The sequence below is a fragment of the Leptodactylus fuscus genome, chromosome 6 (genome assembly GCF_031893055.1).
Source record: "Leptodactylus fuscus isolate aLepFus1 chromosome 6, aLepFus1.hap2, whole genome shotgun sequence".
NCBI lineage: Eukaryota > Metazoa > Chordata > Amphibia > Anura > Leptodactylidae > Leptodactylus > Leptodactylus fuscus.
The window spans coordinates 116,935,963-116,952,297 of record NC_134270.1 but is presented as its reverse complement, the minus strand read 5'-3'; the positions used below and the strand labels follow the sequence as shown (position 1 = coordinate 116,952,297).

Genomic DNA, 16,335 nt, shown 5'->3' with positions numbered 1-16,335 from the left:
TTCGCTCATCTCTAATAGAAAGTATTAGTTCAAACCTTTGTTTATCTGGCAGATGTAGCCATATTTTTCTAGGCAGAGTTTGTCTTCCCATCGTCCAGTGAACTGAGGCGGAGAACCATGCCATACTGCAGCACAGCTAATCTGTACATAAAATAAATGGCAAACACATCATGAAGTCATGTAATATCACTATGTACGGTACAAATGGATTTATATTTGCCAATTTCTCATCCCGATTTTACCTAGAACACTAAAAGGGTTGATTCCATAATATAATTTTCTCAGATATGCTACAAATTTGGATCATTGGGGTCCTATTGTTTGAGAGAACTACAGCGCCTTCAGCTTCTTCCTCGCGCAGTGAAGCCCATGGATCTTAGCAGTCTGAACCACATAGATCCAGAAGTGATGGAATATCCTGCCTTTACTTCTAACAAAGGGAAGAACCTAGAAGGCTTTCCATAGATGCAGTGGCGTAACTACCACCATCGCAGCGGTAGCAGCTGCCACAGGGCCCAGGACATTAGGGGCCCGGTGACAGCTGCTATCATTATGCTCGGAGGTCTTTTCGGACCCCCGAGTATAATGATCGGGGCCCCCTGTTGGTGGAATACTTTCCACCAACAGGGGGCCCCGAAGCTGCAGCAACGGCTGAGACAGGAGCTGCAGCTCTGGCTCCTGTCAGCGCTTCAGGAAGATCTCCCTCTCTCCCCCCTTCCTTTCTCTGCTGTCCTCTGCCCACCAATGAGAGGAGGAGGCGGGGCTTATCCCTGCCGTCCAGCACAGAAGAGAAGAGGAAGAAGCTGCTCCAGGAAAATGAAACTGAAGCTACACAGGTACGTACTGGGGTTACTTATTACTATCAGGCATTTGGGGGGATTACTTGTGTTTTAGTAACTCCATGTGCCTCATAGTAATAGCAGTTAACCCCATCATCTCCCTCACATTAACCCCTGTTTGCCTCACCATAAGAGTTACTGATATGTGAGACATTTGGGGGTAATAGTAATGAAGATACTTTATTATTACCTCCATGTCTCTCACATATCAGTAACTCTTATGTGAGGTACACAAGGCTTAATGTGAGGGACATGATAGGGTTAACTGTTATTAATATGAGGCACATGGAGTTACTAAATTGTAATGCACATGACCAGATTTTTTTTTATCCACAATTTGTCCTGGTATAGCGGTCAGCGGTGACAGTATTTAGTCCTGTAGGGGCCACTAAGGGACATAATACTGTGTGCAGGGGCCACTAAGGGATATAATACTGTGTGCAGGGGCCACTATGGGACATAATACTGTGTGCAGGGGCCAGTATGGGACATAATACTGTGTGCAGGGGCCACTATTGGGTATAATACTGTGTGCAGGGGCCACTATTGGGTATAATACTGTGTGCAGGGGCCACTATGGGACATAATACTGTGTGCAGGGGCCACTATTGGGTATAATACTGTGTGCAGGGGCCACTATGGGACATAATAGAGTGCGCAGGAATGCGTAGGAGGGACTCGGTCGAGATCTTCGGTGTCAGGGGGGCCCCATGTCAAAAGTTCGCCACGGGGCCCCGCCATTCCTAGTTACGCCACTGCATAGATGGGAATATTGTATTACTCCAATCTCTACATACCATAGAAATATAAAGAAGGGGAGCGCTTACCATTTTGCCATTGGATGCACTCTGTCTGGAAGGAGCACCTGGAGCCCAATTTACATAGGACAATGTTTGGCCTTCCTCCCACTGGAAGCGCTGTCGACCATTATGAAGACCAATCCAAAGGTCAGTGGTAATATTTGGAAGAATTGATGTAATAAAAGCTGAAGAGGGACATTTCATATGATCAATTCAGAGATACTTAAAGGACAACACACACAATATTTCACTTGATAAGCAAAACTGTATTTACCTTGCTCCAAATAGTTGTCAATTGTGGCAATTTCTGCTGAAAGGATTTTGCAGGAATCTCGAGCCTGTTGCCATGTCTTAATATCAACCTTACTATCTGCTCTCACTCCAAAGCACTGCAATGAATATGGTCAACAACCAAGTCAAACATAATAGAGTATTGTGAGGTTAAATGATAAGTAAGGGTAAGACCCCACGCTACAGAAAGCAGATAAGAAATGCTGCAGAAACACTTTGCTTTTTTCTCTGCAGCGTTTCTCGTTGCATTTTTTGCTGTGTTTTACTCTGCAGTCTTCCTTCCCTTATTATATTTATAGGGAAAACATGAGCATTTCCGCAGGTAAAATTGTCATGCTGTGTTTTTCAAAACCGTGTGCATTTTTAAACAGAGTTTTTTCTTGGCATTTTTTTCTGCAATGTGTGGATGGGATTTGCCAGAACCTCATTCACTTTTCTGGTACTGTAAAATGCAGCGTTTTTTTTTCTGCAGCGTTTCCAGAATTAGACTAAAAATTCCGGCATCTTGGAAGGAGACATCTAGGTTGTCAGAAAAAGATGTGGTTTCACGTCTTCTATAACTCACCTTGTTTAAGAATGGCAGCCAGCCCTTAGGGCATCCTCCAACATTGGGTGATGGTAGAGGAGGTAGGGTGGGTGGTGACGTTGATACATTGCTTCTTTTACAGATATAGGGCAGAGCAGTGATGCATTTCTGGTCACCCCATTCTGTTTTAGAAACATAAGGCTGGATGTCACTATAATGTTGGACATATCCTGTACAATATCTTGGGTAGATCTGTTCTGTTTGGACACTAGAATTATCATGTACACTATAACAGATCTATAATATGTAACTATTGTAAATATTACAATGCATGTTGGATTTGACCAAGATGATGGGCTGCATATATATTCTGTATATATATTATACCTATATACATTAGGACAACATTGATATTTTTTTTTTTAGAAACCATTCTATTATCCATGTTCTCTCTCTGCTACAGAATGAAGACTCATTTTATTGCCTGTCTTCCCATAGACCAGCTTTCAATGTAGCAATGTTAACATTTTTTTATACCTATATCTATCTGACAAGGACTGTATTCTAATACTCAATACAAAGTATAATAGTATTACGCCATCTCATTCAAACAACCCAACTCACCGCGGTTCACCATTGTGTATACACATTTCTTTTCTCTTGTAATGCGTCCTGGACGTCCTTGAGCCCAATTTACAAAATTTAACACAGAATCGTCTGACCATCTAAAAGAATAGAAATGATATTCTAAAAGAAATTTTAAAACACTGTCTTATTACCTGTAATATGACATTACACGATCTGATTGAAGGCAGCAACACCCAGACCCCTATCCATGGTTATATGGTTAACCAAACCACAGTTACCATGGTTACAGGGTATCATACTATGATGATGACCATAATCATTTGCCACAATATCAATTTACAATTAAAATTCGGCATGATGACATTCCGCAAGGAATTAAAAATCTAAAAATCTCAATATCTATCTATAAGAAAACAAAATCTCTAAATCTTTTATAATGAGAACCAATTATTTACCTGAATCTTGCATCATTTTCATAAGTGTGTAGTCCGACCCACCAGTGCTGCTCCTGTCCTCGAGAGAACTTTTAGAAAAGAGAGAGACGGTCAATAAATAGAATACAGACAGAAATAAATCTTACCAAAATTGCAGAAAAATAAGTCATGGCGTATAGCTGCTCAAGCAGATGATCTTCCCCGAGGTGTGAAGTCCATACAGTTATTTAAAGTGAATATTTGCCTTGAACATTTTATCTGTTTATAAATTTCCATATTATATTAAATTAATATATTGGGGTATGGAGGTGCAAATTCCCTATAGATATAAAAATCATCTGCCTGCAGCCACCATTGGTGGGAGCTTAGACGATTAATACCTATGGTGGTTTCAGAACGCAAACAGTTCCCATTTTGATTCTATATCTTTGCAGAGAATTTGATGTCCCTGTAATATTATATTAAAACAGACTGAACAGATCTAAAAAAAAACATGCTGTTAAAAGGCAACACGTAGCACCAGTTTTGCCTGTGGGACAGTGACAAGGCTGACATAAAGAGCAAAGAAAAACGTTACAGTAAAGCCTAGCACCCCACATCTCATGCTCGACAAAGCCTTATTGTGAATACAGTCACTTAGCCTTGATCCTATCTCTAGGTTTATCAGTGTAGTAAGACACAAGCCGAAATCATTTGAACCCAGCAGTCAGTCACTTTACATTTCGTACCCTTTGTAGATTTTGCCCTAGGAAATCCAGCTCAGCCTGACTGTGAACAGACACCAACTCAGCCTTAAACCACGTGCAAATCCGCCGAGCCTGCAACCATGTGGAGCGATGTTCGAAAAATTTATACTCTGCATTCTCAAATTTGACCCATTCTGTGCTTCCTGCTGGGAAAACATTGATACAAAATAGCAATAAGTCTATTATACCAGCAACTGAGGAACAAAAGCAAAGCAGTGCGCTGCATAGAGATAAAATGTGTACATGATAAAAGGATAAGAATGGGGGGAACGCTCACCTTTTGGAACGACTGGCTCTTTAATGTCTGTTCCTAGAAATAGAAACAGGCAGTAGAAATGAAGGATTAGAACATCATAGTTTTAAGGACATACAAAAATTCATAGTGGAAAAGTGATCATATTGTGATTAGAAACCATGCAGAACGGATGTAAAGCAGTGGCTTCCAATCTGTGGCACAGTTACAACTCCCAGCATGCCAGACTGGTATTCAGAGTCAGTAGGCTTTTGGGGAAATTGTTCTGCATCTTATAAGCTAAATATTATATCATTAATATTAAAAAAGAAGAATGTCTAATGTTATAGCTTCGTGATAAACATAAAAACATTGTTCCTAATAAACTCAAGGACGGTACCTTTGGGAAGCTTGCAAATCCAGTCTGTCTTAGACTCACATTCAAGAGCCACCCACTGCAGGGATGAAATGTCTAACACTGCGCATCTCCTGATGTCATCATTATCCTGGTTACTGCGGTCAAAGTTGTGGTAAACATACTAAAAAGAAAAACAAGCTAGATGACAGGAGTTGTTGTAAAGTTTGCCATATACTTAAGTAACCAGTGTTTGGACTGGACTCATGAGAGAGGATTATGTCATTCACCTGCAGTCAACATATTCGCTCTCTAGTTGGTACTTGACTGATACTCTTACTTGAAAGGATTGGACAGGTTTAAAGTAACAAAAAATGTAATATGCTAATATATGTTCATGTCTTATCTCCTCACTAAGGCCCCGTGTAGCGTCCCGTGGCAAAAAAGATCTGTGGGAAAAACGGTGGCGGCAACGCATCATGATTTTTCCCGCAGTGCTTTTCACTGAAAGTCTGCAGAGGTTTCCTCTGTGGACTTTCCACTTCCATTAGACCTATAGTGAAACTGTTGGCATTGACATGTTGCGACAGTTTTGGAAATCACAACGGGAGTATTTTCCCACAAAGTGGGGATGCGATTTGCTAAAATCCCATCCACTTTGCTGTTACTGTAAACCGCCGCAATTTTTCTCACAGCGTCACGTGGGACCTCAGCCTTAAGTGGTTGTCACAGTTCATAGGGTATCCTCTTTTCCACAGTGTTTTTTGGCTGTGAATAACTACGTGAAGCTTTAGCCTTAAAGTGGATCTGTGTGCTTAATATGATGCCTTATACAAAGCCAGTAGCCAATCAGAGTGTTACCTCCACCTTCCCTGTTCCTCAAGACGGTGATTGACAGGCTGTTGTTTGTACGTTCATGCACAACGACCTGTCTTACAGTATCCTGAGGAGTGGGATTAGCTCTGCGCATGATTAGATCTGACCTCAAGCTATAAGACTGCTATATTCTTTCAGCACTGCTAGCACCCAAATGGCACATTTTTATGCTGTTGTGGCTACTACTAGTAGAGACCTGTAGCTATAATATATTGTGCTGTTATAAGACAGTATATTAAACAGACAAATCAATTTTAACATTCCATGCAATATCCTTATAGTGAAAACTTAATATAAACACAAATCATTTGTAACCGATTTGGCACCGATATCTCCCCACCTTCAGAATGGCAGGCCTTACAGCCTAGTGTTACCACTAATCTGTAAGAATGCCCCCCCCCCTCCCGACTGTACTCTAACATATACTTGCACTGTCAGAGGGAGCGTTCCTTACAGCTCACTTTCATCACTACACAATAAGGAAATTCCCCTCTGTCAGTACAGTAATATGTTAGAGTACAGTCACGGGGGTGGGGTGGGGGGTGGGGCCTTCTTACAGATCAGTGGTGACACTAGGCTGTAAGGCCCACCCTTCTGAAAGTGCTGAAATTAATGGCATCGGGGCAAATACTGGGAAAGCGGCAGTACGGTGAATTCAGCGCATTGTTGGCTTTCTAGCGGTATATAAAAGCTAACATCAATGAGAACAATGTCCTATTTAATGTCTTTTCACTTAATTTATTAAGTGTTTTAGACAAGTTTTGTTTCTTGCTCAAATAGAGGAGCAAGGCGTAGCATAAAATGGTCATAACATGCAGAAAAGAAACATGATTTAAGATGTTACAATGTGTGCCAAAATTGTGGCACAAAATACGCCAACCAATAGATGATGTAATTTAGACAAAATTGCCTAAAGAAGTGCTCAGTTTTTGCCCATCTTAATGACAATCTAGTCTAAATTAAAGCTAAGGCAGAATTAGTAAATCTGCCCACTATTCCTGATAAAGTCTTTGCCATCTCAGTGATCTTACCCCTTGCCCATCACTCCAGACCCAGCTTTGGTCACCACTAGGATCTCCTCGGTTAAGGCCAATCCAAAACCAATGTTGTTCATGGACTTCAGTATCTGATTCACTGAGAGAAACAGAATCAAATAAGATCTTCAAGTTATAGCAAAAATCTATCCAATGCTAGATCTTAAGAGTAAAAGTAAAGAGAATGTCCTGACTAAACAACCCCACCAATTCAGATAACTCCTTGCAATACGCTGAAATTTGCCATAAATAGTTGTACAGCCATGCATTTGAGATGTAGTAATAGATTGGTTTCAACGTAGACATGAGGATATGAATAATATGATCTGTTTTGTAATGAATCCTAACAAAGACTTTATTTTCCACCTGAGGGAATTGCCATGCAATCTATGCTATTATGGCTGTCAAACAGCAATGACAACTTTATGAAGTGTGTAAGTGTGAACATAGACTTACATGAGATTCTTAGCGAGCACCCCTCTATTTTTTCCACATATTCTAATAAGGGCGGGTTTACACCTGCGCCCGGTCTCCACTTTAGCCAATCCGGCAGGTTTCCGTCTTCTGCCCCAAGAAACTGGACAGGGGATGAAAACCCAGCGGTCAGTTTTCAAACCCATTCACTTGAATGCCTGTGTGCGTCTTCTGTCTCTCAGCAGTGAAACCGTTTTTTTTTTTTACCGGACACAAAGTCCTGCATGTCCGACTTTGTGTCCGTTTGGCTAAAGCGGAGACCAGGCGCAGGTGTGAACCCGCCCTAAGACGGGTATATAGAGTGGCTGTGCAGATGGGACAACAAAGTTATTTTCTTCTATTGAACATGTCTATTAATAGCTTAGTCTATATCAAAAAAATGAATGGTCAAACCCATGACATAGTTATATGACTCTATGCATACAAGCTACAGACACGTGCTAGAGTTGAGTATGCAAATTTGTCAAACTTTTGTGTGAAATGGGGTGAACCTTAAAGTGATTGAGGATAAATACTTTTTGTGGTATAATTAGGGTTGAGCCGATCTTGACTTTTCAGGATTGATTTTAAAATCCGATTTCCGATCATTTTTCATTCGAACCCGATCTCAATCCCAATTCCGATCCCAATGCAAGTCAATGGGATTTTTTTTATTAATCAGAGATCGGATTTTAAAAGCAGTCCTATACACTATACAGCATGGAATCTAACAATTGAACACTTTAATTGTTAGAATCCACACTGCGTAGTGAATCACTAAGTAGCCAGAGGATTTTTTTAAAATCCTCTGGCTACTTAGTCCCCCCTAGTGTCCACTTACCTGCAGAAATGGCTGCTCCGGTGCTTCTTCGCCTCGCTGCCGCTCCACACTGTTCTTCTCGCCTCGCTGCCCCCTGCCTCCCAGGTTAGGAGAGTGTGGGCGGGTACTGGGAGGGGAGATGTCACGTCTCCCCGCCCTGTACCCGCCCACACTCTCCTAAGCCACAAGCCCCGCCTTCCTAGCTCTTTAAACACTAACCTGGGAGGCGGCGGCAGCGAGGCAAGAAGAGCAGCGTGGAGTGGCAACGAGGCGAAGAAGAAAACCGGGCACCAGAGCAGCCATCTCTGCAGGTAAGTAGCTACTAGTGATGTTAGTTTAGTCTCCCATTAGAATGAATGTAGGCAGCCGGCACGCAGGGGGTTAAGGCTGTGTGCCAGCTGCTTCCATTCATTCTTATGGAACCACAGCGGAGCCTTCACACTGAGTATACACTCTGCTCAGAATGAGCGGAGCGTATACTCAGTGTGAAGGCTAAGCAAAGCATTGTGGGAAATAGTACCGATCTCGATCCCACCTAAAAAGATCATGTTCGGAATTCCGATCGCGATCGTGAAATTTTCTCGATTGCCGATCGGAATCCGATCTTTTCCGAACACAATCGCTCAACCCTAGGTATAATCCTTTCAACGGAAAGGGTTTAGAAGGCAGAGAATACAATTTTTTTTTAAATTTAATTAATTAATTAAGAAATTAATACCTACCCAAAGATTTTGTTTAATAAATGGGCAACATAATGCTCCTCTTCAACGCTGGAGATACTAAGCAACTGAGCTCCAATTTCTCGGCAGGATTGTTGAGCTGAGCTCCAGGTCTTTTTATCTTGCAAGTTCTCTGAATGAAAGACCTAGTAGGAAAATGAGAAAACTCTTATTAGTTACAACTTCAAGTTATTTGTGAATTACAGTAGCTATAATGGGTGCTCAGTTAGTAGTCACAGTAAGATTCAGGTGCCCATAGGTCTCTCTGCCTACAAAGTCACCACTATTATGAATGGCACATGGTAGGTGGGGGACATGGATGCAAATTTGGGCCCAAGAGCTTAAAGTTATGTCTATGTAAGTAACAGCCAACCTGCTGAAGCCCAATATAAGATAAGATGACCTTCTGATACACCCCATGGGCATTATACTGTAAGTTTAACAGAATAGGGCTCCCAGTAGAGTCTTGGGACAGTCTGTGTTTGTACTTGTTCTCAAAATTTTAATCAAAATATTTAACTAGTTCCAGTAATGCACCATTTTGTGGAGCCTTTGACCTGTCTCACCTTATAGCAATGCTTTAGTGTCGGCGCAGAGCTCCAGTCATCAGGACAACTCCCATTGACACTGGGTGTGGGTCGAGCTGCAGGTACTAGAGGGACCATTGGAAGCAGAGTCTGCATACAGATGTACTTTGATTTGAATGAATCACAGTCCTTTACCTCCCATAAACCAAGAGACCTTCCAGTAGCCAACACAACACATCCCCCTTTATCGTATCCTGTATGAGGAAGAACACACTAATAAGGTGAAGTTTGTATAGCATTATAAAAACAAGTGGTGGCACACCGGTGGATTACTACATGGGCTAACTTCTTCCACTGATATGGATTTAGGTATCAGTTGGATACCTCATTAACTTTATACCTACCAGGTTCATTTCTGTTCCAGTGAGTGTAAGTCACTTCTTCCCCATTATACCAGCGAAAAATCCCAGTACGATTTATATCCTGTAGTGCTGTCCAGTAATAGCTTCCTTCAGACTCATATAGAAGACTGTTAACAAAAGCCTGATCAAACCTATGTAAGGGGAAAGCAGGATAGAAGAGTTATCAAACCTTTCTCAAAATAGCCATTTTTGGTAATCCAAATGTATCTAGAAAATCCATCACGTAACATTATGAAATTGGTCCCACCTGTTCCGGATAATGACCAGTCTAGAGGCACGGTCGGAGCAAGATTTAATAGCTTCATTGTATGTCAATAGCTCATCGCTGAGCCAATAACAAGATGGACTGTGCCAGTTCCAGCCCTAAAGAAGTAATGAAGAGAAGACGTAGTATAAAATCACAAAGCTCACGATTCCAAAAAATCTGCAAATGCTATTTCCATAATATAAACGATGAAACACTGTCATACCCACAAAAGTTACACAATTCTAAAATGTCCAACATAGAGGATACCTGGGGTGTCTGAATACTGGTTGCTAGGGAACTGTAGAAGGGAGATTATATGAGTTGGGAAAGGATATCTAGCCATAAAGTTATACTATCTAGGTGACTATGGAGATTATCAGTGATGGAGATTAAAAAGAAAATTTGGGTGTTCCAACCCTTATAGATGTTCCCAGTTGTATATAAATTTGTGAATGTTGACTCTTTATAATCCCCTCCAATGTTCAGCCTCAACAAATAGAATGTATATTTTGTAAATAACTATTGTTATAATACTTATTGCCCTATAACCCATTATGTTTTCATCACTTTTTGCCCTACAACTCATTATAGATGCAAACCCTACATAACTGTGATGGCTCCAGTTTATATTCAATGTTTAAAGAAAAATATAAGGGAGCGTTCACACTACTGTTACCAGTGTCCGTTGCAAGCATCCATTACAAAATATTAACAATGGACACTAACAGATGCATCATAAATCTGTTAAAAGATCCCATGGATGTGTGGTGTCCATTTTCACCGTTATTTTAGTGGACATAATATCACGGCGTGCAGGACTTTTCTGTCTGTTCATAATAAAAGACGTATGATGGACATTACCCATCCATTAATTTGTAAAGTTAATGTCTATGGCTAACGGACGGTAACGGAGTAACGGAGGGTCGTCCATTATACTGCCCATTATTACTGTCTGTCTTTTTTCTTTCAATAAAAAATTAACACTAACTGATGTTAATGAGTCTGGTTTTTAACTGATCCAATTAAATGAATCAGTTAAAAAAAATGGACACTGTTTTTGGGGGGTTTTAACGGACCCTATCAGAATGGACATCCAGCGGCCCCTAAGTATACCCATATCGGCACCATACATGAAGGTTCATAATACACTGTATAAATATCACATTTGGGTAGATTTACTAATCTGGTCTAATATTTACACAGTGTAATTTTACACCACACAGTCCAAAAATGCAACAATTTCTCAAAATGTAAGATGCTGTATGGCTAGCTTGGTGCACCAAGTTAACACCAGTTTTTGGGCACAAAATTAAGACAGAATTCTGAAGCATTTAGCTTAGTAAATCTCCAACATTGTTCAAATTTTTACAAGAAAAATTATTTGTACACTGGGCACTAGACAAAAGACATTTATCAGAGATGTAAAGGCTCTGTACACTGTAGCTTGTAGGAATTTTATTGTAGAAGTTACTTCTTTTTCAACAAGACTTGCATGATTGAGAAAGGCTTGAAAAAGATCCATATTGGACTGAAATGTTGCATTTTGGGCTAATAAAATCCATTTATTGGAATGCTCATCTGAATTCCTTTGCTATACTTCATAGGCAACTGGCTACCGCCTAGACTGGACTTTGGCTTTAACTAGTGCTATTCTCTTTTTTCGTCTTATAGAATGGATTGAGCTCAGAGCTTTTCAAGGCGATAATGTCGGAGGAGACCATCCTTTCAACAAGTAAGTTTCTCAAATTACCGTCATAAAAGCTTGGAAATGCCAAGGTGCAAGAATAATTCAGCAATGAAGTTGTAGGTTTCATCAGTTAAGTGTCCTTCCCTAATGAACTGAAACAATGTGCCAGGTCTTATGAACTCTGTTATAAGTGTACGTGAACCCAAACAACAATGTTCTAAAAACTAAAGGAAAGTCTTCTCAGAAGACTGAAGGGGTATTACCGTGACAAAAGAGTAAAACTCCATTATTGTCTAGGGTTTCGGAATAAGAGTCTCACAATGTCACTACATATGTAGACATAATAATATAACTAAAAGCATTTGTGGTAAGCAGCTGGCATCTAGAAAGACTGGCATGTTTTCTGGTCATTTGAGGGATGTGCGATTCATCTGACATGAATGAACAAATCCTAACATACACTTAAAAGATCTCATTTCATATCTCATAAACGGTAACCTGCTTGTGAACAATGTAGGGACTTTAGATGCTTAAGATTATTAGATCCTTCTCATAATAAATAACAGCACTTCTGTTTGTACCTTTTGGCAAGCGCCTTGGTGGTCCTCAGTAGTCCCCTGTGATTGTCCAGGCTTCTTGCAGATAGATGGCAGGGTCTGATTACATGGGCTGTCATTCCATTTACCCTCCTGTTAGAATAATATTGAAGAATAACAGCCGGTACATACTACCAGAGAACTAGTGAAATACTATATTGACTTTGGCTTTGAATCTTGTCGGCCAAGAACAACGTCTTGGTAAAGGGTTAGTGTAAGGTTGACACCACAGTTGAAGTATCTGAGGAGCAGTTGTATATTATTTGTGCAGAAAACTGCTCATATGGTTAAAGGGTTTGTAAAAATTTAAAAACTGCAAAGAATAAAAAAAACTTTCAAGCATCCAGCGATCCAATATTTACTTACAAATTCACTTTTAATCCATAGCATGTAAAAAAAGTTACAAAGTCACAGTAGTCCAACAAACAGATTACGGGTTTCAGGGCATATTGTCCCTTACTCATTGCTGGCCCAGCATCCTTGGATGCTGGAAAGTTTTTTATTTTTTGGAGTTTCTATGCTGTGTCCCATTGAGTCCAGGGAATGTTCCCAGGAACTGCAATGCAGGAGAGACATTTGGAATTTAAAAATGGGTGAGCTTTGAAAACCTTCTTTCTTGACTTGCTTTGTAAAAAATTAAGGAAATGTGCATGGGAGCTTTACGTGCCTCTGTCATGGCAAAAGAGCTTTAGGCTTCGGTCCCAAATTGTGAAAAAGCAGCTTTTTTCTTGCAGATTTTCCTGGGTTTTTTTGAGCCAAAGGAATGGCTTGAAAAGTAATGTAAACTATGTACTCATACCCTCTGCTCAACCTACCTTTGGTCATAAAAAGCAGCAAAATCTGCAACAACAAAAAAAGCTGTGTTTCCACAACATGGGGCCTCAGCCTTAAGCATTTTAAATACTGCAAACTTTTCTTTATTCAAATTGATTGGTTTAGTTTGGACAGTAAGTATATTAACATTAATACGGAATTGCTGCAAATTTGGGAAATCTATGGAAAATATGTTATTGGCCATTACATGGGAAGTCATAGTCCATATATAAAAATCTCTATCTCACCGGTCCCCAAATGGTCACACAATCCTCCATGCTATCCCGGAAGTTGTTGGGCTCAAAAGGGTGCCATGATGTAAAAGTGACGGCACTCCCATCTGACCACTCAAAATTCATCTGGTGCTTGATATCATTCAATCCAATCCACAGTTCTTCCACATCTGAAAGCAAAAGTATGTTATTATTCCAGATGTTCTAATTCTAATCCATCTTCATGTAATCTCAATGTGTATCCTTCTTGTCAAATCAGGAAGTTCCCTGCCCATTTGTCATATAAGGAAATATAGATGTCATGGAGGAGGGCCTGATTCTGAATCATCAAATTATGAGCCATAGCTATTGACAAACAGTGGCTCTTGCGGTGCTGGATTTGAGTCTTCTTTGCATTTCACGTATGGCCATATAGACAAATGGCTGCCATTAATAATACATTTCTCTTGCAACTGCAAGAGTTGGTTGAATCTTCCCTGAGGAAAAACTCAGCAGTCTGCTGGGTGACATCAATGGCTCTCAAAATTGATACCCCCTTTAAAAATTGAATGTAATATATGAGAACACCACTATGAAAAGTCATAAGTTAGCTAGGATATTTTCCAGGTACGTCACCTTGTTTTATCTGCTTAGCGACAAATTCCAGTTCGAGTAGGTTGTGGATGCTGACAAGGTTGCCCTCGCTCCTCACACATGTCTTTCTTGCTTCCTGCCAGCTCTTCTTCTCCTTAGTTAGACGGTAACAGTTTGTGCCATAACTCTGCCATCCAGACTCACACTTTACAACATCTGGCTCAACGGGCCCTGCAGCAAAAAGGGAAGACAGTTTGTCAATGTCGAGAAGTACGGTATCTCTAAATACCAGCTTTAGGCCAAAGAAACTATATCACTTGAAATAAAAATTTATTGTAATTGTTGCTGCAGATCTTAAAACTAAGTAAAATATTATGTAGATTGATAAATCTTCTATATACACTAGCCCGATTGATGAATTCATTGACCGCTCTTAAGCAACCGGCAAGATGCTTCATCCTCATTCATATGGAGCGAAAATACTCCATGATATACATCATGGGGGAGAGTATTTGGGTAGGGCAGAATAATATGAAACTTCTGCACTCATAAGGGCAATGCCATACAATGGGTGGACTTTTGGTCAGGTACATAATATAATACCTTGAAGCCTATTTAATGAATACAGTTGTCACTGTGTGGATCCATTTTAGTGATTTTGGAAAGTACATGGCAGCCAACAAGCAAATGACATTTTTTTTGCACTCTTCATCCTGGCAGCCTTGCATGCAATGGCATTGAGGTTCATTTTACTCAATGGATTAAGTCACAGCAGTATCTCTCAGAGGTGTAAGAAAAACCCTCAATGCTATACATAACTGCAGCACTACACAATCCTTCTTATACTGATCAGTATGTGTCCACATATATCTGTAAATAACTGTAGCGGATACAGCATATTGAACGGTTTCCTCAACAAAGCAGCATCAACTCTTTTTTTGTGTGCAATGACTTGCAATGGAGAATATTAGTTATTTGTATCTATTGCTATCTTGTTTTGTGAGGCACCAATATCAGAATCATTCTCAGTGAATTTCCACTTCATATAAATGCACAGTATCTGTCAGAAGATTGCCTGCCTCAGCAGGGTGCAAGGAAAGTGACGTTAAAACCATCATGAGACCTGCCAACTGAGAAAGAATGCTGAGCCCCTGCTAGGCAATGCTGTATATTATTGTTCCACTTACTAAATTCTGCTCAAACTGAAAATTCATTATTTGGGTAGCCAGGCCATGATTTAGCATAGTAAAAGGCTCTTTCATTGAGTCACCTATAATGTGCGAGGAAACACACCGGGGAACCTTCAGGAAACAACATAAGCAGACTCTTCTTTAATGTATCATTGCCATTAATATTGAGCTAAGCAAATCTGAGTTTTAAAAGGATAAGGAAGATGTGTGTTTGTAAGACTTTATTCCAGCTTAAAGGAGACTGTCATGATGAAAATACTGTCCAGTAGGAAAATAGCATGTTATAAAGCAGGAGGAGCTGGAAGGTTGATGTATAATTTTAAGGAAAACATTCAATGTAACTTGTATTATATTCTTAGAAATGTCACATTCTGGGGTGCCCTTTAATGTTTAGGCTGAGAGGGAACCTACATCAATCTACTTGGCTATTCCTGTTGTATAGAGGCTGCTTTCACTTTAAAAGGGAACCTGTTAGGGTAAGTTTACACGATGTAACGTGCCGCGTGATGTGGCACGTATACGGCGTGTGAGAGTTGGCGCACCGTAAAAGCTCCCATTGATTTTGCGGCCGCAAAATCACGGGCGCAAAATAACGCGGTGTATACGATCCTAACTCCCATTGAAATCAATGGGAGCGTTTACGGTGCACAAACTCTCACACGCCGTATACATGCCACATCACGCGGCACGTTACATCGTGTGAACTTTCCCTTGAATTAAAAATTCAATGTGAAGCATTTCTAAAACAGAAAGAGTTGAGCAGATGTGTATATAGGAGTGTAGAACAATATTTAAGTATCCGAGCTAAATCTCTGCAATGCTTGAGCTCATAAGGAGTCAAACACTCGGTAGGACCACCTACTGGGCACCTAAACCTAGAAGGAGCAGAGATTTCGTTTAATAAAATCTGTGCCCGAATAGCAGATCTGCAGGAATCTTAGCTGTAGGAATCTTAGCTGTAGGATCCTTGCAGATCTAATACTGATGGGCTATCCTAAGGGTATTAGAAAGTAAATGACCCCTTTAATCACAGATCCCGACCAGGCACGTTTACCACTTACCTATAGGTGGACTATTTCTCTTAGAGCTTTTCTTGCATACATAAGGCAGAGCATTATAGCAGTTACGGGTCTGCCAGGCGCCAGACATTTCAGTACGAATCACTGCACAATTTTCTTCTTCTGAATTGCTTGGTTGATCTGGAAAACAAGAAAAAGACTGAAGAAGACATGCAAAAATACAATACAATTATTCAATGAAACTATAAATTGTATAACATAACTTGAATACTTGGGAAGGTATAAATGGCGTCTCTGCAGACAGTAAATTCTACA

At 40.3% G+C, this 16,335-nt stretch overlaps 1 protein-coding gene across 2 annotated transcripts in view; it reads right to left on the bottom strand.

Annotated features, from left to right (window-relative positions):
• The window catches only part of MRC2 (mannose receptor C-type 2), a 60,753-nt gene that overhangs the window by 16,851 nt on the left and 27,567 nt on the right, over nucleotides 1–16,335 (bottom strand). The window contains exons 6-23 of one of the 2 annotated variants that reach the window (XM_075277119.1): nucleotides 16,063–16,200; nucleotides 13,854–14,042; nucleotides 13,254–13,408; nucleotides 12,178–12,285; nucleotides 9,910–10,025; nucleotides 9,645–9,793; nucleotides 9,280–9,494; nucleotides 8,717–8,859; nucleotides 6,719–6,821; nucleotides 4,857–4,995; nucleotides 4,502–4,534; nucleotides 4,207–4,370; nucleotides 3,500–3,567; nucleotides 3,081–3,181; nucleotides 2,496–2,638; nucleotides 1,914–2,028; nucleotides 1,667–1,824; nucleotides 36–141 (exon numbers count right to left, since the gene is read on the bottom strand). In XM_075277119.1, coding sequence (XP_075133220.1) covers nucleotides 36–141; nucleotides 1,667–1,824; nucleotides 1,914–2,028; nucleotides 2,496–2,638; nucleotides 3,081–3,181; nucleotides 3,500–3,567; nucleotides 4,207–4,370; nucleotides 4,502–4,534; nucleotides 4,857–4,995; nucleotides 6,719–6,821; nucleotides 8,717–8,859; nucleotides 9,280–9,494; nucleotides 9,645–9,793; nucleotides 9,910–10,025; nucleotides 12,178–12,285; nucleotides 13,254–13,408; nucleotides 13,854–14,042; nucleotides 16,063–16,200 — 2,343 coding nt within the window. The remainder of the gene's footprint in view (nucleotides 1–35; nucleotides 142–1,666; nucleotides 1,825–1,913; nucleotides 2,029–2,495; nucleotides 2,639–3,080; nucleotides 3,182–3,499; nucleotides 3,568–4,206; nucleotides 4,371–4,501; nucleotides 4,535–4,856; nucleotides 4,996–6,718; nucleotides 6,822–8,716; nucleotides 8,860–9,279; nucleotides 9,495–9,644; nucleotides 9,794–9,909; nucleotides 10,026–12,177; nucleotides 12,286–13,253; nucleotides 13,409–13,853; nucleotides 14,043–16,062; nucleotides 16,201–16,335) is intronic. The other variant, XM_075277120.1, reaches the window with a different exon arrangement.